We start from the raw sequence: 22,550 nt of genomic DNA on the forward strand, positions 1-22,550 counted from the left end.
GACCGTTGGGGTTTTACATAATTATTGTATGGCCTTGCCTTACAATATAAAGCGCCTTGGGGCAACTGTTTGTTGTGATTTGGCGCTATATAAAAAAATTGATTGATTGATTAGAAATATGATCTGCCCACTATTAATGATTGTTTTTAGCCAGTAGTTAGTTGTCTCGTAGCGATAAACACACCACCAGCAGTGCTTCACTCGAGCTCTGTAGCAAGCCTTGGTGGGGCTTTTAATGTAACTGCTTGCGATGCATTCCAACTATTATAGAACCTTAGGCTTCTGCAATGGTGTGTAAGATATACATTTTTATCTGTTTTCACTGGTCACAGTGCATCAATTTGAAATGTGACCCTCTTGAATGTTTGAATGTGCTCATTTCCACCAGGGAAATCATTATTTAAGGTCATGAAGATTGGTACTAACTGCATTCACTTATCCTTTTGGTTCATGGTATTGAATTTTTAAATATATTTAATCTGAAGAAGTACAGTTAATAATAAGTTAGTAATAAGTTGTGTTTTTCTTTTAGTGTAAAAAAGCAGCTTGCTGCTCCTTTTATTTATCAGTGCTGGACTACGGTGATGTTTTGTACATGCGTGCCTGTGCTCAGTGTCATAACAAATTGTAAAGTCCTGACTCATCATTGCAAGTTAGATTCTCGGGTGGGATGGCCTTCTTTGGCCACCCGCAGGCTTAATCATTGGTATATTGTCATATACAAGGCAATTTTAGGTCTGCTTCCATCTTACCTCTGTGTCCTTACTATACCAAGGAGTACTGGACAATATTCCTTGCGACCTTTACTTACATTCAGTTCCAAATGTTCGCACTGAGCTTGGGAAAAAGGTGTTTGCTTATTCTACCCCCACTGCATGGAACAATCTGCAAGATACTTTACAACTGGACTGCCTAGTTTGTCTGAATGAGTTTAAATCTATGCTTCAAGACTTAGAGGCAGCTTCTTTAAGCTGTCAATGCTTTTAATTCAGTGCAATGAACCAGTTTTAAAATAGTTACTGATACACTTTTTATTGTATGTGTTCTTGTGATGTTATTCTTTTTATGTTATGTCTGTAATTGTGCTTATTTTATGCTGCTGCCTGTCTTGGCCAGGTCGCCCTTAAAAAAGAAGTTTTTAATCTCAATAGGACCTCCTGGTTAAATAAAGGTTAAATAATAATAATAATAATAATAATAATAATTCATTTGCAAGTTGACATTTCTTTAAGCTACAGTGGCTTTAGTGTCATCTAGTGGTGAGGTTGCAGATTGCATTACACCGCTGCCAGTAACAGTTTCATTTCCCCTTCACGTTTTCATTTCTTTAGTGAGGGGGATTCATGCTCTCTTGCCTTCTCTTGTGATAAGCAACAGGTACGAGTATGCGCCCCCATTTCACCAAAATGAAGGTTCTTAAACTTGTGAGTCTGCATTAGGAGTGTATAAGAGAGCAACCACTCATTTCCCTTCTATTTTCTTCAGTCTTCTGTCTGTGGTGTGTCAACTGTGTCAACATGGCAGCCTCCGGGGGCCCACTTCCATGTAGATATGAAGCTCTGATGAAAAGATATCTATTGAACAGATTGTGAAGGATTTAGTAGTGTTTCTTATCCAAAATGAACTATAGCATTCATAACATGTAGGTTTCATTTTGATTTCTAGAACTGTATTTGAGACAGTCCATAGTTTTGCATGTATCAGTATTGCTGTTTACTTGTAAAGTAGTACTATCCTCTTTCTAGTGATCTGTCAAGATTCACTGTTTATCCTGTGGCCTTGTGTGTGCATATGCGTGCGTCCTGGTTTATTTTACAGGGTGACCCAAAAAACAGAACCCAGAAAAATTGTAAGAAATCCTACAAAGGTCTTCACAAGCATTCCCCAAAGTTTCAGTTATCTTGGTCACTTTGCATAAAAGTCATGTTTTTTCAAAATTATGCTCCAAATGGTATGATTTGCTGGTGAAATAGGCCTCCATGCAAAATGTCTTTTCCTTGGTGGACCAAGACATGGGGAAGACTATTGTTCCAATCATAAACAAATTTCAGTTCAGCAAATTTCTTGGGACCTTTGTAGGATTTCTTACAATTTTTATGGGTTCTGCTTTTTTTGGGTCACCCTGTATGTACAAAAGATCGTAGTCCTGGCACAGTGCAGCTTCCTCATTGCACATCTAGCCCTGGGGTGTTAGCAGCCTGAGCCTTAAAATAGCCCATAGCTATTCTGCCCCCTCTGCCCACCTTCTGAGCCATTGTAGGACTATTTCTGACGATGAGGGAGAACTTACTCCACTAGCTACACCACCTGTTGTCATTTGCGACCCCCTCTTCATCATGCCCTGTGCAAGCCCCTTCTGCACATACCCTCGGTAGAAGCTTTATTTGGGAAGTAACGCAACGTATTGCTTAATAATGCAGTTTAGACTTTTAATATTTGAAGAAAATAGGTGTCTGTTTGCAGATCCTTCCAGGGGAACCCTCCTGGCCTTCAGTTGAGGTTTCCTAAATGGCTCAAGATAAATCCTCCAAGCAGGGGTTCCAACCCCTCCACCCTCATCATGTCAATCTAATTCTGTTTAGCGCCACCATGGTATAAGTAGAACATGATCTTGTCTACAGACACACAGTACATAAAGTATTACTCCAAATACCCACAAAAGCATCCAGACACACACCCATGCCTGCACCTAAATAATTTATTACAGTAATTCACAGTTATACTCTGTAAAGATTAAATTATGTTAAAGTTTGGTTTTGTGAACCAATAATTTAGTGCTGATAAATAGTCAAGATGAAACAGATGAGTTTTTTTTTTTTTGTTAGATTTGACTCAATTCCACAAACAACAGGGGAAAGGGCAGAAGAAATAACTGATTAAGGAAATACAAACCACTAAACCAATGTGGCGCAAAAATCTTAGTCTAACATTCAGCTTTCCAACCAAAAATGCCACATAATCAGACTAATGATTAGAACCAAATGTTATAAACATTAACTGGTGAAAATTTGCTCCTTTGATTCAACAGAGACTGTGCGTTTATCAGAGCAACAATCTGTTTGTGATTCCGACGTGTCATCTTTTCAATTTAATGGCCACTATGTGGTTAGGAGGTGTAATTACAACTTGGGCTCCCACAGGGGAAGAAAGTTCATGGATGTCTGTGGTAAACTGATGATTAGGGACCAAAAGCTGTGTTTTACGACTAAATGTGTTGCACGTAGCCTGTGACGGTTCAGGTGGATCTGTAGAATAATTCACTTTAGACTTTAGACTGTTTCGCCTCATTGAATGGTATGTTCCAGCTTTCACCTTGTGAAATATTCGTTCCACTGGAAGAAAGTAAAAACATTCATTATTTGTTTTATATAATGGCTAAAATAGATCCTTGTCATTTGATATTATATTAATTTATAAACAACAGAAAAGGGACTTACATTTTGGTGCGTCACTGCACTGACTTTGTGTACTTATTAAATTATTAAACAGTCTGTTTAGAAACTCCACTGCTGTCTCTTCTAAACATGTCCATACCTCTACTGGAATGTCATCTGGATCAACTGCCTTTCCACTTCATCCTCTTCATAGCCATCCTCACTTCATCCTTACTGATCCCTAGCACTTCCTGATTTAGTCTCTCCACATCATCCAGCCTTCTCTCTCACATTTTCTTCATTCATCAGCTCCTCAAAATAGTCGCTCCACCTTCTCAACACACTCTCCCCGCTTGTCAGCACATTACCATTTGCAACCTTTATTACTGCTGTTCATCTTTCCCAGCTTGGTCCCTTTGTCTGGCTAATCGGTACAAGTCCTTTTCTTCTTCCTTAGTGTTCTTGTCCAGTTTGCTATATGCCTTTTCCTTAGCCTTTACCACTTCGCTTTCCACCTTACGCTGGACCTGTTTGTACTCCTGTCTACTTTTTTCATCTCTCTGACTATCCCAATTCTTTTCCCCCAACCTCTTTCTCCTTATGCTTTCCTGAACATCTTCATTCCACCACGTCATCAAGTCTGCTAGTCTTCCTTCCACTGTCCAGATGCGTCACCCAGTACCTTCCTAACTGTCTCTCTCACCACATCTGCAGTCCTTTTTCAGTTGTCTAAAATCACTTAACCTCCATCCAGTGCTTGTCTCACCTCCTCCCTGAATTTCACAGTCTTCCTCCTTCAGCTTCCACCATCTGATCCTTTGTTGAGTTCTGACTCACTTCCTCTTCTTCACCTCTAAAGTCATCCTACAAACCACCATCCTACACTGTCTAGCTACACTCTCCCCTGCTTCCACCTTAGTCTCCCATTTGTTTTAGGTTGCACATCCTATGAAGAATGTAGTCCACCTGTGTGCACCTTCCTCTGCTCTTATATGTCACCCTGTGCTCCTCCTTTTTCTGAAAGTAAGCATTCACCACAGCCATTTCCATCCATTTTGCAAAAATCTACAAGTGCAAAAGTAAATTTCATTGTGCTATTTTATTGTGCAATGACTATAAAGGTGATTCTGATTCAATCACCACCAGTGTTGGCAGATGTATGATAATTATCGTATTTGTACGATAGTTTTGCCCTCTGTACGATGTATGATCAATGATGGGAAAAAATCCAAAATGTACGATAATTTCAGTTGGTTGCAAACACGCATCGCATCTTTCTCTGACACCCAAGAATCATTTCTCAGGCGTTGCACTCAGGCGGCATCAAAGACACACCACACACAGGGCTGCTGCTACAACCCCTGGCAAAAATTATGGAATCACCGGCCTCGGAGGATGTTCATTCAGTTGTTTAATTTTGTAGAAAAAAAGCAGATCACAGACATGACACAAAACTGAAGTCATTTCAAATGGCAACTTTCTGGCTTTAAGAAACACTATAAGAAATCAAGAAAAAAAAGATTGTGGCAGTCAGTAACGGTTACGAGGAAAAAAATATGGAATCACTCAATTCTGAGGAAAAAATTATAGAATCACCCTGTAAATTTTCATCCCCAAAACTAACACCTGCATCATATCAGATCTGCTCGTTATTCTGCATCTAAAAAGGAGTGATCACACCTTGGAGAGCTGTTGCACCAAGTGGACTGACATGAATCATGGCTCCAACACGAGAGATGTCAATTGAAACAAAGGAGAGGATTATCAAACTCTTAAAAGAGAGTAAATCATCACGCAATGTTGCAAAAGATGTTGGTTGTTCACAGTCAGCTGTGTCTAAACTCTGGACCAAATACAAACAACATGGGAAGGTTGTTAAAGGCAAACATACTGGTAGACCAAGGAAGACATCAAAGCGTCAAGACAGAAAACTTAAAGCAATATGTCTCAAAAATCGAAAAATGTACAACAAAACAAATGAGGAACGAATGGGAGGAAACTGGAGTCAACGTCTGTGACCGAACTGTAAGAAACCGCCTAAAGGAAATGGGATTTACATACAGAAAAACTAAACGAAAGCCATCATTAACACCTAAACAGAAAAAAACAAGGTTACAATGGGCTAAGGAAAAGCAATTGTGGACTGTGGATGACTGGATGAAAGTCATATTCAGTGATGAATCTCGAATCTGCATTGGGCAAGGTGATGATGCTGGAACTTTTGTTTGGTGCCGTTCCATGAGCTTTATAAAGATGACTGCCTGAAGAGAACATGTAAATTTCCACAGTCATTGATGATATGGGGCTGCATGTCAGGTAAAGGCACTGGGGAGATGGCTGTCATTACATCATCAATAAATGCACAAGTTTATGTTGATATTTTGGACAATTAAAAGGATGTTTGGGGATGATGAAATCATTTTTCAAGATGATAATGCATCTTGCCATAGAGCAAAAACTGCAAAAACATTCCTTGCAAAAAGACACATAGGGTCAATGTCATGGCATAGGGTCAATGTCAATGAGCAGATCTGATTTGATGCAGGTGTTAATTTGGGGGATGAAAATTTACAGGGTGATTCCATAATTTTTTCCTCAGAATTGAGTGATTCCATATTTTTTTCCTCTGCTTGGTCTAAAAAAGTAACCGTTACTGACTGCCACAATCTTTTTTTCTTGATTTCTTATAGTGTTTCTTAAAGCCAGAAAGTTGCCATTTGAAATGACTTTAGTTTTGTGTCATGTCTGTGATCTGCTTTTTTTCTACAAAATTAAACAACTGAATGAACATCCTCTGAGGCCGGTGATTCCATAACTTTTGCCAGGGGTTGTAGCTTTGGTCGGCCCGCGACAAAGTCATTTGAAGGCCCACCCCCTCTCCATACAAAGTAACGAGTTCCCAATTCTCGGCCCTGCCCCTCCCTCCCTGGGCCCGAGACAACTGACCTTTTTTTTTTTTTTTTTACAAAACTTTATTTCAACAAATGCAATAACAAACAAACAAAACACAAGGGCAAAGAGATATACAAGAAAAATAAAAAAAGTACAAGTTCCTTATGGAGGTGTCAACGCTTTTTCTGTGTTCAACAAAATAGTTCGTTTTCACTTCACACTTTCTTTACATTTGTAACTTCCTCTTCCTTCCGGGTCCGAAAGGGTGCCGTCGTCCCCACGCTCCACAGCCAGAGGGCCCCGTGTGGCTACAGCTCCCCCTGCTGACGAAGCTATGGACACGAGCAGGGCCAAAATGAAATCAAAGGACAGACAAAGGAGGCAGGCCCGCGGGGAGTGTTTTTTCTGTGAGTCTAATGGTCACATACAGAGGAACTGTCCCAAACGGTCAAACTACAACGCCCGTCCTTAGAAACTGGGCTAAGGGTGGGCCATAACACGCACGCGGGGGAACCCCGAAAATCAGCACGAATCCCAGTCACAATCCTTTGTGAGGTTTTAACCCTTCACGCCCCAGCACTTATAGACACGGGGTCAGAAGGGAATCTGCTGGACAGCAGATGGGCAAAGGAAGTAGGGCTCCCTCTGGTGGCTCTGCCTTCCCCTGTGAAGGTACGAGCACTAGATGGCACTCTTCTTCCATTAATCACACACCAGACACAGCCAGTGACTTTGGTGGTGTCTGGGAATCACAGGGAGGAGATAGTGTTTTTTGTAACACCTTCTACCTCCCGAGTGATTTTGGGTTTTCCATGGGTGTTGAAACACAATCCCCGGATTGATTGGCTGTCTGGGGTTGTGATGCAGTGGAGCGAAACCTGCCACCAGGAGTGTTTAGGATCCTCGATTCCACCCGGTGAGATAGCTAAGGAGGAGGTCAAAGTCCCACCCAATCTGACGGCGGTGCCATGTGAGTACCACGATCTTGCTGACGTCTTCAGCAAAGATCTGGCACTCACCCTTCCCCCGCACCGACCGTACGATTGTGCTATCGATTTGATTCCGGGCGCTGAGTACCCGTCCAGCAGGCTGTACAACCTCTCACGTCCGGAACGCGAATCAATGGAGACCTACATCCGGGACTCGTTAGCTGCCGGGTTGATCCGGAACTCCACCTCCCCGATGGGTGCGGGTTTCTTTTTTGTGGGTAAGAAGGACGGCGGACTCCGTCCATGCATTGATTACAGAGGGCTGAACGAGATCACGGTTCGCAACCGATACCCGTTACCTCTGTTGGATTCGGTGTTCATGCCCCTGCATGGAGCCCAAATATTCACTAAAGTTGATCTTAGGAATGCGTACCACCTGGTTCGGATCCGGAAGGGAGACGAGTGGAAGACGGCATTTAACACCCCCTTAGGTCACTTTGAGTACCTGGTCATGCCGTTCGGCCTCACAAACGCCCCTGCGACGTTCCAAGCATTGGTTAATGACGTCTTGCGGGACTTCCTGCACCGGTTTGTCTTCGTGTATCTAGGCGACATCCTCATCTTTTCTCCGGACCCTGAGACTCATGTCAAGCATGTACGTCAGGTCCTACAGCGGTTGTTGGAGAACCGGCTGTTTGTGAAGGGCGAGAAGTGCGAGTTCCACCGCACTTCTTTGTCCTTCCTGGGGTTCATAATCTCCTCCAACTCCATCGCCCCTGATCCGGCCAAGGTTGCGGCGGTGAGAGATTGGCCCCACCCAACAAGCCCTAGGAAGCTGCAACAGTTCCTCGGTTTTGCGAACTTCTACAGGAGGTTCATTAAGGGCTACAGTCAGGTAGTTAGCCCCCTGACAGCCCTGACCTCCACTAAAGTCCCCTTCACCTGGTCGGATCGGTGCGAAGCCGCGTTTAAGGAGTTGAAACGCCGGTTCTCGACTGCACCAGTTCTGGTGCAGCCCGATCCTACTCGCCAGTTCACAGTGGAAGTGGATGCCTCTGACTCAGGGATAGGAGCCGTGCTGTCCCAGAGCGGGGAGTCCGATAAGGTCCTCCACCCTTGTGCCTATTTTTCCCACAGGTTGACCCCGGCTGAGAGGAATTATGACGTTGGCAATCGGGAACTCTTGGCGGTGAAGGAGGCTCTTGAGGAGTGGAGACACCTGATGGAGGGAGCGACGGTGCCCTTCACGGTTTTCACAGACCATCGGAACCTGGAGTACATCCGGACCGCCAAGCGGTTGAACCCCAGGCAAGCCCGCTGGTCACTGTTCTTCGGGCGCTTTGACTTCCAGATTACATACCACCCCGGGACCAAGAACCAACGGTCGGATGCACTGTCCCGGGAGCATGAAGAGGAAGCCAAGACCGAGCTGTCAGACCCCCCAGAGACCATCATCCCCGAGTTCACTGTCGTGGCCACTCTCACCTGGGACGTGGAGAAGACCGTCCGGGAGGCCCTGACACGGAACCCGGACCCGGGAACCGGCCCGAAGAACAAGATGTACGTCCCACCAGAGGCCAGAGCTGCGGTTTTGGACTTCTGCCTGGGGTCCAAACTCTCCTGTCATCCCGGAGTGCGCAGGACCATGGCAGTAGTCCAGCAGCGCTTCTGGTGGGCGTCTATGGAAGTCGACGTCCGGGACTACGTCCAGGCCTGCACCACCTGTGCCAGGGGCAAGGCGGACCACAAGAGGACCTCAGGACTCCTCCGACCCCTACCGGTGCCTCATCGCCCCTGGTCCCACATCGTCCTGGACTTTGTCACGGGCCTCCCGCCGTCCCAGGGCCACACCACCATCTTAACGATAGTGGACCGGTTCTCCAAGGCGGCCCACTTCGTGGCCCTCCCGAAGCTCCCTATGGCCCAGGAGACAGCAGACCTCCTGGTCCACCACGTGGTGCGTCTGCATGGGATACCAGCGGACATCGTCTCAGACCGTGGCCCTCAGTTCTCCTCTCAGGTCTGGAGGAGTTTTTGCAAGGAACTGGGGGCCACCGTGAGTCTTTCGTCCGGGTATCACCCTCAGACGAACGGACAGGCAGAGCGGGCCAACCAGGAGTTGGAGCAGGCCCTCCGTTGCGTTACCTCCGCGCACCCGACGGCCTGGAGCACCCATCTGGCCTGGATCGAGTACGCCCACAACAGCCAAGTGTCGTCTGCCACTGGCCTCTCCCCGTTCGAGGTGTGTTTGGGGTACCAGCCCCCATTGTTTCCGCTTGTGGAGGGAGAGGTCGGTGTGCCCTCGGTCCAGGCCCACCTCAGGAGGTGCCGCCGGGTGTGGCGGACCGTCCGTTCTGCCCTGTTGAAGGCCCGGACGAGGGCCAAGGCCCATGCAGACCGCCGGCATTCTCCGGCCCCTGCATACCAGCCTGGGCAGGAGGTATGGTTGTCGACAAAGGACATCCCGCTCCAAGTGGACTCCCATAAACTGAAAGACAGATATATCGGACCCTTTCCCATCACCAAGGTCCTCAGCCCGGCCGCAGTGTAGCTGGCAGCCGTAGCTTCACTGCGGATCCATCCTGTTTTTCACGTGTCGTGGATCAAGCCATACCACACCTCACCACTCTGCAGCCCTGGACCTGCACCACCTCCTGCCCGGATCATCGACGGGGAGCCGGCGTGGACCGTGCGTCGGCTTCTGGACGTCCGTCGCAAGGGTCGGGGCTTCCAGTATCTGGTGGACTGGGAGGGGTATGGTCCCAAGGAATGCTCCTGGGTGAAAAGGAGCTTCATCCTGGACCCGGCCCTCCTGGCCGACTTCTACACCCGGCACCCGGATAAACCTGGTCGGGCGCCAGGAGGCGCCTGTTGAGGGGGGGGTCCTGTTGTGTGGGCCGCTGAAGAGGAGGTACTGCTGGCCCACCACCACCAGATGGTGCCCTGCTTGGAGTGCGGGCTCCAAGCACGAGAGGGCATCGGAGCCGCTGGAGGTGACAGCTGTCATCTATCAACACCAGCTGTCACCCATCACCACCACTACAAAGACCGGACTGCAACTCCACCTCCTCGCCGAGAAATCTTCTACCATACAGGTAATTTTCTCTGCTGACTTAACACATTGAGTAATAATCTGAACTTCTTTGCAGCCGTTTTCCTGTGGTGTTTGCCTTATCTGTGGGATTGGCGTTTGGTGTGATCAGCGACGGCTTCGCTTCACACCCCAACCAGATAAGTGGTTAGACAGGAGCTGCACAAGTGTGTGATTGGAGGTGGAGGTTCTCCCTCCTTACTGAACACAGACTGTGGGATTACTGAGTGTGCGAACTCACACTCATCCAGAACTGTTTCTGTTTTCTGCCAGCAGTACCGGGTCTGACTGCTGAAGACAGTGGCCACCTGGGGCGCAGGGCTTGGCGGCTCCGGTGTTCTTCAGGTCCGTTGGTGGTGAGGCTTGTGTGGGATCCGGCTCTTCTCGCACCGGACGTCTCCTATCTTCGAGCCTGCCACACGTCACCTTTTTGTTGGATTGATATAGCGCATATTTGTATCTGTCTGTATTACGTTGTGTACCTTCACAACATTAAATTGTTACTTTTTGGCTATTCCATTGTCCCTTCATTAACGCCCCCTGTTGTGGGTCCGTGTCACGACACTTCCCCAACAAATTACTGTTTAAAAATGTGACATAAAATTCTTTGGAAATAAAAAAAAACACACGCTAAAATAGCTACGTTGTATGCTCTTTGTTTGTGTAAGATAATTTCTCCCGAAATACGATAATTTTGAGGTTTTGGTACGATAGTTGCATATTTCCAATCTGGCAACACTGATCACCACGCTTTCATGTTTGGGTACACTCTCCATCACCTCATCTAACTTACTTTACAAATCTTTCCCTCTATCTCACAACTTATCTGTGGGGCATTTGCACTGATGACATTCATCATCACCCCTTCAATTTCCAAATTTATACTCATCACCCTGTCAGACACTTGCTTAACTGACAACACACACTAAACATACTCATCCTATAAAATGACCCCAACACCATTTTCCCCTCCCATCCACACCACGACACAACTTGAAACCATGTTGCTCCTGGCCGTACTTTCCTTCTACTTGGTTTCTTGTATGCACAATATGTCTACCTTTCTCCTTTCTGTCATATCAGCCAACTCTCTCCCTTTACCAGTCATAATGCCAACATTCAAAGTCCCAAATCTTATTTCAACCATTCCAGTTTTCCTCCTCTCCTCCTCTTGTTCTTCTTCACCCAGCAGTAGCCAAATTTCTGTTTGCACCCTATTGGGCAATGGCACCAGTGGTGATCATTGTTGACCCAGGCCTTGACCGATCCAGTATGGAATTTCGATTTCTGATGTGAATATTTTTTGTGTGGCTTTTTGTTTCTTTCCTTTTTTTTTTAACGCCGGATGCCTTTCCTGATGCAACTGTACTCATTTAACTGGACTTGGGACTGGCACTCAGAATGTACTGGCTGCACACCCCGTGTGGTTGAGATCTGACAAAATTTACAATGAATGCCCTGCCTTCTTCTACCCTCCTCATTTGTCCAGGCTTGGGACCAGCACTCAGAATGTGCTCGCTACTCAGATCTCAACAATCACCGAGTCCAGAGAGTGGATTTAGGGCTGAAATTACCCAGAGGCCTTAAGATTCTATTTGAACCAAGAAAACTTTTTTAATGACCAGAAATTTCAGTTTTGATTTTTGACCCTAAGGAAATGAATCATAATGTATAATATTAAGCAAATGTAAAGAACCAGTATTTTAGCGTCTTCTCCTTTCTCTGCCCCTGACATCTGGAGTTGTTCCTTGGGTGCCGGACTGTGGCAGCCCAGTGCTCCTAGTGGTTGGATTATGTCTAATTGTAATTAGGATGGGTTAAATGCAGACGACAAATTTTGTTGTATGTATGTATGTATGCATGTATAGTATATGTACAATGACAATAAAGGCTCTTCTTCTTCTTAAATAATGGTCTTTTAATTTACTGTGAAGTAATGTAGAAAGATGTCATGATCCAGCCCTTGAGGACCATTTGTCATAATTCTGAACTTATTTCCTCTTCCATGCTCTGAACTTCTGTGTTTTTATTCATGTCATGTTATGTGCTCATGGTCATGCTCTGTTTATGATTGGTTTTGTGTCATTTATTTTCTGTGTATCATTTGGTTGCCACATATTTAGTTTTGCCTTATTGCTTATTGTATTCTTTCTTTCTGTAGTCTCTGGTTTTGTCTTTCTCTTCATTTATTTTAGGTGTAGTCATAGTTTATGTTGTCATCTCTTTATTGGTTATTGCATTTACTTTTATACGTTAATCAGTATCAGTTCCGTTCTAGTTTTGATTATAATCATTGATCTTCTTGTTTTCCGCTTTCTAGACTAGTCATGTTATTTCCTAGCTTTGCCTCGTTTACACCCTGATTAGCCTGCTCCCTATTTAAGACCTCACAGTTCCACAGCTCACTGCCAGATTGTTTATATCTTGTCACTTTCCAGGCTTTGTTCCAAGCTCTACCTTGTCCTGTTTTTTGCCTGCTGGAATTTTGACCTTGCTTTGTCCTCGACCTTGAGATTGTCTTTGCCTCTGATCGCCTCCTCGCTGTGTATTTTGACCAGTTTGTTTATTGCACCACGCCTCAGCCTTACGCCTGTCTGTAACCTTTGCCTCACTGCTGGAGCAACCATGTACCAACTCCCTGCTTATTGTGACCATTAAACCTTTTTCTTACTCCATCCTTGGTGAGAGGTCGCATTTGTGCCTACCTGGTTCGAGCCACACCTACGCTATTGCTGACAAAAGAAAGGTTTTGTTGGGGAAAGTGTAGTGACACGGACCCACAACAGGGGGCGCAAATGAACGGTCAATAGTTGAGCCAAAAGGTAACAATTTAATGTTGTGAATGTGCACAACGATTATACAGACAATCACAGAATCTGATAGCAGTCAATACACCAAGGTGACGTGTGGGCAGGCTCGAGGATTGAAGACGTCTGTCCTGGTTTGGGTGTGAAGCGAAGCCGTCGCTGTCCACACTAAACGCCAATCCAGCAGATAAGGCACACTACAGGAAAGTGGCTGCAAAAAGAGTTCAGACTATGACAGTTTTAGATACAGCAGAGAATATTACCTTCACAGGTAGATGATATCTCGGCAACGAGGTGGAGATGACGTCCTGTCTTTATGGAGTGAGATGATGTAGTGTAGATGGGTGACAGCTGTTAAGAGATAATGAGTGACAGCTGTCACCCCCGGCTGTGTCCATGGCGGCAGCGCCCTCTCTTGCCTGAAGCCCGCACTTCAGGCAGGGCGCCCTCTGGTGGTGGGCCAGCAGTACCTCCTCTTCTGGCGGCCCACACAACAGGTTTTGTAAGTTAGGATTGATTTGACATCCACATCAAGACAAAACAAGCATGTAAAAAATTTACCCTGGGGGTGCTATCAATGAACTAATTCATGCAAAGCAGGAAAATTTTGCCTGGTTATAATTCTCCGTACTTTGTGGGTGTTGGATCACATTTAGTTTTTTTGTAACTTGTGAAGTTGCAGCTTTCAGTCTTCAGGGAAGAACAAAGAAGTGTTCCCCTGAGCAGTGTCACATGAAAACATTTGAGTCAGTCAGTGGATAGTACAAACCTGGGTAGTGAATATCAAATATCCAAGAGGAATACATATGTTTTTAATCCAGGGGATTCTTTAAACTTGAGCGGCATTAATAGAAGTTGCACACCTACAGATTTGATTTCAATTATCCATTGCTGAGCTGATAGGGGTCTATAGTTGAAACATGACTTATCACTGAGGCCATGGCAGGCTTAAATTGCCAACATTCCAACTTGATGTGGAGATACAGCCAGAATGTTTCCCCAAACTGAGGGAGTGTTGTTTGGCAACGGACTCGGTGAGGGCACGGTGAGGGGTGCAGATGTCCAGGACTAAACTCTCCTGGCGCCTGCGGGGTTAATTTTGAGAGCTGACGCAAGGTCTGCCGTCCACAGGCAATGCTACCTCTCTGATCTTTGTGGAGCTCTGTCCCACAGCGTCCATTGGGGATTGACGCAATTGGAAGGTGTTAACATGTTCACAGTATTTAAAGGCAACTTAAGGGGCTACCATTAAAAGACACAAGCCTTCTCAGCAATGTAACTGAAGCCTTAGTAGCTTTTGTGTATTCCAGTTCCATTGCCAGTATGTTGATGAGATGTGATTTTTAACTCATTAAGTAAATTGACCTTTTGGAATTGAGGGCTGACATGCGGGTTTGTTAGCCTGTCTTGTTTTTCCCATATTCTACTATTTCCTGAACAAAGATGATACACATAGGCGTTATGTAAATACAGGTTAGTTATTAAACCTGTTTAAGGTCGCTGTATTACTCATACCCTCTTTTTATCCTGCCTGCTAACTATTTTGTTTCTCTTGTTCTTGCACTGTGCTGGGGGCAGCATTACATATCTTATTTTTAGCAGGTTGACTCTGGAAGAATCATCACTCTGTTGCTCCCACATTGTTTGTCTCTTAATGCTCAAGGCATAAAATATCAGATTTTAAACAGATTTTGAGATTTAATTCATTACTTCATCGTGCACAGGACGCCCAGATGAACTGAATTCTGTCTAGCTTCCTGTGGCCTGGCGGTCTGTCATAACAAGCTAGCAAACAATAAGGCCTTTAGACAATTTTCTTCCTAATTTGATGCAACATCAGTTTTTGGTCCCAGCAATATGCTGTGATGACATGTGGGCAAAAACACTAAGAGTTTGGTTACATATGTGATGAGTTTGCTCTATTTTATGGTGCTCCAGGAGGCTAACGGCTAACAGCATTAAAGCCTGAGGATCAGTTTTCATACAGTGTGGAAGAAAGTGTTATCTCTACTGTTAGCTAAAGACGTGCAACACACGAAAAATAAAAAAGAACAAGAAGAGACACAGAAACAGGCCAACAGAAACAGTTTCATCTGCAAGATGTCCTGGAGTATAGAGGACTTACTGTGTGGAAGAAGAGGCCAGTCCAACATCCACGTCATTGAGCATAATAGTGCTGCTCATACAACAGAAAAGGATGAAACTTACGTTTTTTGTCAGGCTTTTGCTGACCAACCTGGCTGATGACCCGCATCTGATCATTATTAAGTCTTCTGCAACCATATTAGAGAACGTGATCTTCAAGGCCAAGGACATTAAGAGGATTTTGCGGCAGCTCAAATAGGCAAAGTATCCGGCCCTGACCAAATTCCAACAATTATACTCCAGGAATGCAATGCTGAACTTGCAGATCTTCTGTGTTGACTCTAATGGGTGTTTTCTTGTGCCATGTTTCCAAACCAGTGGAAGACGGCTTCTGTGACCAATACAAATAAATGGTTCCAGAGCTGATCCTTTGATGCACCGCCCAGTTTCTCTGCTCAGTGTCATCAGTAAAGCAATGGAAGCAGCAGACCACAAATAACTGCAACGTTATCTCCTCTGCAACTTTGTCTCAGACAGTCCATTTGGATTCTGTCCTGACCACAGCACAACAGACCTTCTTACCATTCCTTTTCAGGCATGGAATGCCCATTTAGCTGTTAAGTCTGCATCATAGCACTGGACATCAAAGGAGCATTTGAGAACATCTGGAAAAGTGGAGTGTTTGCAGGATGCATCACTTCCTCAAGGATCAATCCTTGGCACATTTTTGTTTTCTTTCTTCACTGATAATCTCATTTACCTCTGGAGAAACATTGGTGACAACTTCACACATTTTGCACCAAAAGATTCAGCAGGCATCAGCAACTCGGGGACCAACTATACCCATATATTTATTTTCAAAAACACATAGTGGTAACTATTTTGCATCCACATGAATCAGTCATGTGGTCCGGACAATATGGAAATGTGAACATAGATGATTTCTTGTAAAAGCAGCCTTAAGACACCTTGACACTTGTCACAAATTTGATCCCAGCACTTGTGTTGCAAATCATCATGCTAATGTGTCCTGCTGTGTCCCGTTTGACACCACGCTATATAAAATAATGCCTGTGCCACATCATTTCGTAGCCAATGATGTACGTATTTGCTCTCAGAACTTGGCAGATGAAACCATGCTCTCATTGCTCCCAGAATCATAGAGAAATTATCCACAGCTACATGTTGTCTCTCGTGCTTTACCCAAGTAACCACTAGAAGTCAGTCTTCAACTAGTAGCCTGTCTTGTTTTATTAAGACTCCAACCACAATGTTTGCAAGTCCAAGAAGAAAATCTTCACAACAAGGATAACTAAAGCAGTTGCACTCTGCCCACGCCACTTGAATAAAAAATATAGCTCTTAATTCCTGGGCCTTATTTTGTGTTTAGAATATGAACCATAAGAACATAAATGTTGAGTGCAATTTTTCTAATTTCCTTTCAGAAAAAAAAAGAACAATTTTCAAATACTTGAAAGAGATATATTTTGAGATACATTTTAAAAATGTATCTTTTAATTTATAAATGTGATGCAATAAAGAGAAAAAAATAATAATTTTGGTTGTGTCCATTTTTAGCATAGTATGCATCATTTTCAATTACTGATTTTGAAGTAATCCAAGTATTCAGACTACATTACTTTTTACTGTAACACAATGGATTATGCTAGTAATTACAAAAATAGCCACACAATTTCTATTCAGTAACAGATTACTTTTCAAAGTAATGTAACTCAACTCTGCCTGTGTGTATCAGATCCAAGCGGTAAAGTTCGATGCCGTTGGATGAGGCGTTCCTGAAAGTCAAAAATGTTGCAGTTCCTTGACTGTCACTTGAGGCTGGCTCCAAAACAGAGCACATTATCGTAGGACTCTGTGTTTAAATGTCCAAATTTAGAGCAGAAATAAACATGTTTACAATCAAAACTGTGTTTACAAAACACACTTTTGGTCTCTGTAGACAGTTTCATCCTCCATGACAACTGTACGGGGGGTGAATTTTTTCTAACCTCTTAGTGTAAGAGATTTTAAGCCATAAAGGTTTTGAGTGATAGCGGCAGAGCCTAGTGTCTTGGCCTTGTAGCATTTGACCGTAACTCAGGGATGCTCAATGTGTCTGCTAGGTGTTGTGGTGGCTGTGTCTGTTTCTTTGGAGTATTTTATTGCAAACATATGGAATAATATGGCTTGTTGTGTGGTGAAACGTGCTAAAGGATCTTCTAAGATTGTGAAACTCTCATCTTATTTAGTACTGTATGCTAACAGTATTAGCAGTTTTAGCAGTTGTTGGTAGTTTCATCCATTAGGTCCACTTAATGTACAATTACTGAGAAAATAAGCGGCTCATAACTTTTAATCTCCACACTAAAGCAAATCGTTAGGAGAACCACCTCTGAAAATATGATTTAATAAACACCCAAATAGAGGCAAGCCTGTTAGCTTAGGTGGATGGACTTGAAGAGAAGGGCATGCTCAGGCTTCTTTTGTCACACACTGATCCACCCACGCTTCACCCCTTCATGCATTAATGATGTCATCATGAATCAGCGTGGGAAGAGATGGTAACATAGCAATGCCCAGGTACAGGCTTCATATTGGCTGTTCCGGGTCTCTATCGAAAACCTATGGGTGACATCACACAGGCTTTGTCCAGTATATATATATACAGTCTTGATCAGAACCCAAAATTTCACAGCTGAATATGCTTTTACAGTGCTACAGCGATCCATTAATCCCATGCTTGTTGTGCTCATTGCATGGTGTACCTGCAGTTCATTCCTTTAGTATATTAGTGAAGAAGTGTGTAGGAGTCTTTCCAGGGAAGCATGGATGCACTGGACACACCTCACAGCAGGCCAAGTCTGTGATAGGTCGTAACAAAATATGGAATACATCTTTGATTCAGATTGATCATAAATAACTGCAGTTGTTCAGTTCTGAATTCTGCTCTGGGTCAGTTATGAAACCTGGAACGCCCACTCATTGCTCGCTCTCATTTGCTGTTATTGTGATCCCATGGTGATGCCCAAACCAATGTCTGTTGTCTGAGTCTATTTTCAGCGTTTGGTTTCTAAATTAAGAGCTGATTATACTAGCAGCTGTGAGCAAATTTATCTGAAATATTCAAAACTGGATGTAAGCGAACATGTACTATCTCTTTCTTTAGTACATGCACGTCCATAAAATATGTGCATGTTATCTTGCAATCAGTTAACTAACTACTAGTGTTACTAATTCTTCTTTGCAAATGTGTTTGATACAAGAGTATTTTTAACCATTGGAACACAATTCAAGACATTCAGTTTAATTATCTTTAAGTCCTGATGAGCATAAAATGCTTAAATAAATGTCAAGAACGACCAATACGTATGTCAGATGTTTTTGTGACAGTTTGAAATATCTATACACATACTAGAATTGGTGCTTGGAGAATGCAACACCTATTTTTGACACTGACTCATGCAAATTATTTCTTAGTGTTTCAGTAGTACCATAATACATAGTATATGGTTCTGTATGAGTAAAGGTTTGGGTTGGCGTCCGAAAAACAGATGTCAAAGTGAGCCATGGCGTCCTTCATTTTGGGAATAGCTGCCACGCTGTACATAAAATCACTGGGCCAAAATTTTATTCTCAGTGTATAACCTTGACTTTAATTTTATTTTCTCAAAATCAAACCACTTTGTCTTTGACTTACTCTACATTACTCCACCAAGTTTGGTCTAAATTGGCTGACAACATTCCGTCCAAGTCTGAGTTATTTTCATTAGTTACTTCATCCAAACCATCAACATGTTTATTAGACCCCATTCCTACCAGGCTGCTCAAGGAAGCCCTACCATTATTTAATGCTTCGATCTTAAATATGATCAATCTATCTTTGTTAGTTGGCTATGTACCACAGGCTTTTAAGGTGGCAGTAATTAAACCATTACTTAAAAAGCCATCACTTGACCCAGCTATCTTAGCTAATTATAGGCCAATCTCCAACCTTCCTTTTCTCTCAAAAATTCTTGAAAGGGTAGTTGTAAAACAGCTAACTGATCATCTGCAGAGGAATGGTCTATTTGAAGAGTTTCAGTCAGGTTTTAGAATTCATCATAGTACAGAAACAGCATTAGTGAAGGTTACAAATGATCTTCTTATGGCCTCGGACAGTGGACTCATCTCTGTGCTTGTTCTGTTAGACCTCAGTGCTGCTTTTGATACTGTTGACCATAAAATTTTATTACAGAGATTAGAGCATGCCATAGGTATTAAAGGCACTGCGCTGCGGTGGTTTGAATCATATTTGTCTAATAGATTACAATTTGTTCATGTAAATGGGGAATCTTCTTCACAGACTAAAGTTAATTATGGAGTTCCACGAGGTTCTGTGCTAGGACCAATTTTATTCACTTTATACATGCTTCCCTTAGGCAGTATTATTAGACAGTATTGCTTAAATTTTCATTGTTACGCAGATGATACCCAGCTTTATCGATCCATGAAGCCAGAGGACACACACCAATTAGCTAAACTGCAGGATTGTCTTACAGACATAAAGACATGGATGACCTCTAATTTCCTGCTTTTAAACTCAGATAAAACTGAAGTTATTGTACTTGGCCCCACAAATCTTAGAAACATGGTGTCTAACCAGATCCTTACTCTGGATGGCATTACCCTGACCTCTAGTAATACTGTGAGAAATCTTGGAGTCATTTTTGATCAGGATATGTCATTCAAAGCGCATATTAAACAAATATGTAGGACTGCTTTTTTGCATTTACGCAATATCTCTAAAATCAGAAAGGTCTTGTCTCAGAGTGATGCTGAAAAACTAATTCATGCATTTATTTCCTCTAGGCTGGACTATTGTAATTCATTATTATCAGGTTGTCCTAAAAGTTCCCTAAAAAGCCTTCAGTTAATTCAAAATGCTGCAGCTAGAGTACTGACGGGGACTAGAAGGAGAGAGCATATCTCACCCATATTGGCCTCTCTTCATTGGCTTCCTGTTAATTCTAGAATAGAATTTAAAATTCTTCTTCTTACTTATAAGGTTTTGAATAATCAGGTCCCATCTTATCTTAGGGACCTCATAGTACCATATCACCCCAATAGAGCGCTTCGCTCTCAGACTGCAGGCTTACTTGTAGTTCCTAGGGTTTGTAAGAGTAGAATGGGAGGCAGAGCCTTCAGCTTTCAGGCTCCTCTCCTGTGGAACCAGCTCCCAATTCAGATCAGGGAGACAGACACCCTCTCTACTTTTAAGATTAGGCTTAAAACTTTCCTTTTTGCTAAAGCTTATAGTTAGGGCTGGATCAGGTGACCCTGAACCATCCCTTAGTTATGCTGCTATAGACGTAGACTGCTGGGGGGTTCCCATGATGCACTGTTTCTTTCTCTTTTTGCTCTATATGCACCACTCTGCATTTAATCATTAGTGATCGATCTCTGCTCCCCTCCACAGCATGTCTTTATCCTGGTTCTCTCCCTCAGCCCCAACCAGTCCCAGCAGAAGACTGCCCCTCCCTGAGCCTGGTTCTGCTGGAGGTTTCTTCCTGTTAAAAGGGAGTTTTTCCTTCCCACTGTAGCCAAGTGCTTGCTCACAGGGGGTCGTTTTGACCGTTGGGGTTTTACATAATTATTGTATGGCCTTGCCTTACAATATAAAGCGCCTTGGGGCAACTGTTTGTTGTGATTTGGCGCTATATAAAAAAATTGATTGATTGATTGATTGAAGTCATTTTGATCACACTCACTGGCGGCGCCAGGAAAATTTTGTTGGGGGGGCGGGGTAAAAGTTTTAGGGGCTCCACAAAATGTCGTCGAAATGAATATAGTAAATTGCTTTATAAATACCAAGGTATATGTTTTAGTCACCCGTGCTCCTCTAAAATGTGGTATCAATGCACACATATATCATTTCCTGAGCTCACCACGAGCTCAGGAAGTGGACGCTCATTTTGCCCGAATAACGATATACAGCTTCTGTATATTCTGTGTTAGTGCGCGGCTGCGGCCGACGTGCTTGATGAATTCCTGCGCAAAAAGTAGTTCCCAGATCATTGTGATATATTCCTTTGAGATAATAAGTATATTTCATCTAAAGCAATTCTAAAATTTACCAGTAATAAAATTAGAAAGATAAGTGAAGTTTTAAGCGTGGCCGTAATAAATATTTAGGAATCCTACATTTTTGGAGTATGGAGTTAAATTTGTCTCGTTAATACCTGCAAATGCACAGAGTGTGATTTACAAATATCCTTTGATTTGTACACGTGCTTTGTGATTCATAAACACAAATTTCTGATTTGTAACTTGTGTGTGGGTTTTTACAAATAAATGTTTATTTGCAAAACTGAAAATTCTGTTTGTGAAGGGTGATTCAGCATTGGTAGATCACCGAACACACACACATTCATCACTTTGTTCAGTTACGCAATATTGAGACATTCTCAGCGCAAAACTGCAGTTGAGATCCACAAATATGTCAGTCGCTATTCACATTATTGGCAGAATTATTGGGGGGAAGGGGGGGGCTTGGCTCATTATTGGCCCCCCTTGACGCCGCCACTGATCACTCTTAGACAAATCGAAGGATGAAAACACAGGACCGAAACAATGCCCCTGCATGCAATGCAGTATGGTTAAAAGCAGGTGTAAATATTATTATTATACGCAGTACGACATGTCTCAACAAAGCCCTGAAACTGAAATTTTTGAAACACTGGAGTGCAATACGTAGGGTCAAGAAACACCCAAACAGTGTCATGTTTAAATAGATAGGCATCATGATAGCCACCAAAATAAGCAAATATGTATTTGTATTTGTGTTTACAGATGAAGAAGATATCGCCCCCCTCCTCAGAGACAGATCACACATTGATGAGACACTGCGACTTGCAACTGAAGACAAATCAAGCGACTATGCAGGTGAAAATTAAAAAATGGTTTCCTGGGGCCCAACAGTGTACCCAAAGGAATGTCTTGATAAACAAACCAAGCCTTTGTGCTTTGACTGTTTTTAATGGAGAAGCATTTTGATGTACATTGATTCCTCTTTCTTTCATCACCCCCCCACCATTGTCTTTTTCTTTCGGCTTCTCTTTCTAACATAATTGTCATCTTTACATGTTTGTTCTTGACCTCCAGCGGCTCTGCAGAGGTTGCGTAAGATATACCACACCTCCATTAAGCCAGTGGAGCAGGCCTACAAATACAGTGAGCTGAGGCAACATGAGATCTCAGGTATGGTGACGGTGGGAAGGCTTCGGCTGCGCTTACTTGGCTTCATATACATCTTTGATGGTTTGCCCTGAGGCTTCTCTGTTTGAGTTGATTTATTGCATCGTGCTGTTATCGTCATCAACACAACTGTAGGATC

The 22,550-nt window shown here is 43.4% G+C and overlaps 1 protein-coding gene across 2 annotated transcripts in view; it reads left to right on the top strand.

Annotated features, from left to right (window-relative positions):
* Positions 1–22,550, top strand: part of srl (sarcalumenin) — a 52,672-nt gene that overhangs the window by 16,799 nt on the left and 13,323 nt on the right. For both annotated transcript variants that reach the window (XM_034190980.1, XM_034190981.1), the window contains exons 2-3: positions 22,007–22,099; positions 22,319–22,414. In XM_034190980.1, the coding sequence (XP_034046871.1) occupies positions 22,007–22,099; positions 22,319–22,414 (189 nt within the window). The remainder of the gene's footprint in view (positions 1–22,006; positions 22,100–22,318; positions 22,415–22,550) is intronic.

Source organism: Thalassophryne amazonica, chromosome 16 (genome assembly GCF_902500255.1).
Source record: "Thalassophryne amazonica chromosome 16, fThaAma1.1, whole genome shotgun sequence".
NCBI classification, from domain to species: domain Eukaryota; kingdom Metazoa; phylum Chordata; class Actinopteri; order Batrachoidiformes; family Batrachoididae; genus Thalassophryne; species Thalassophryne amazonica.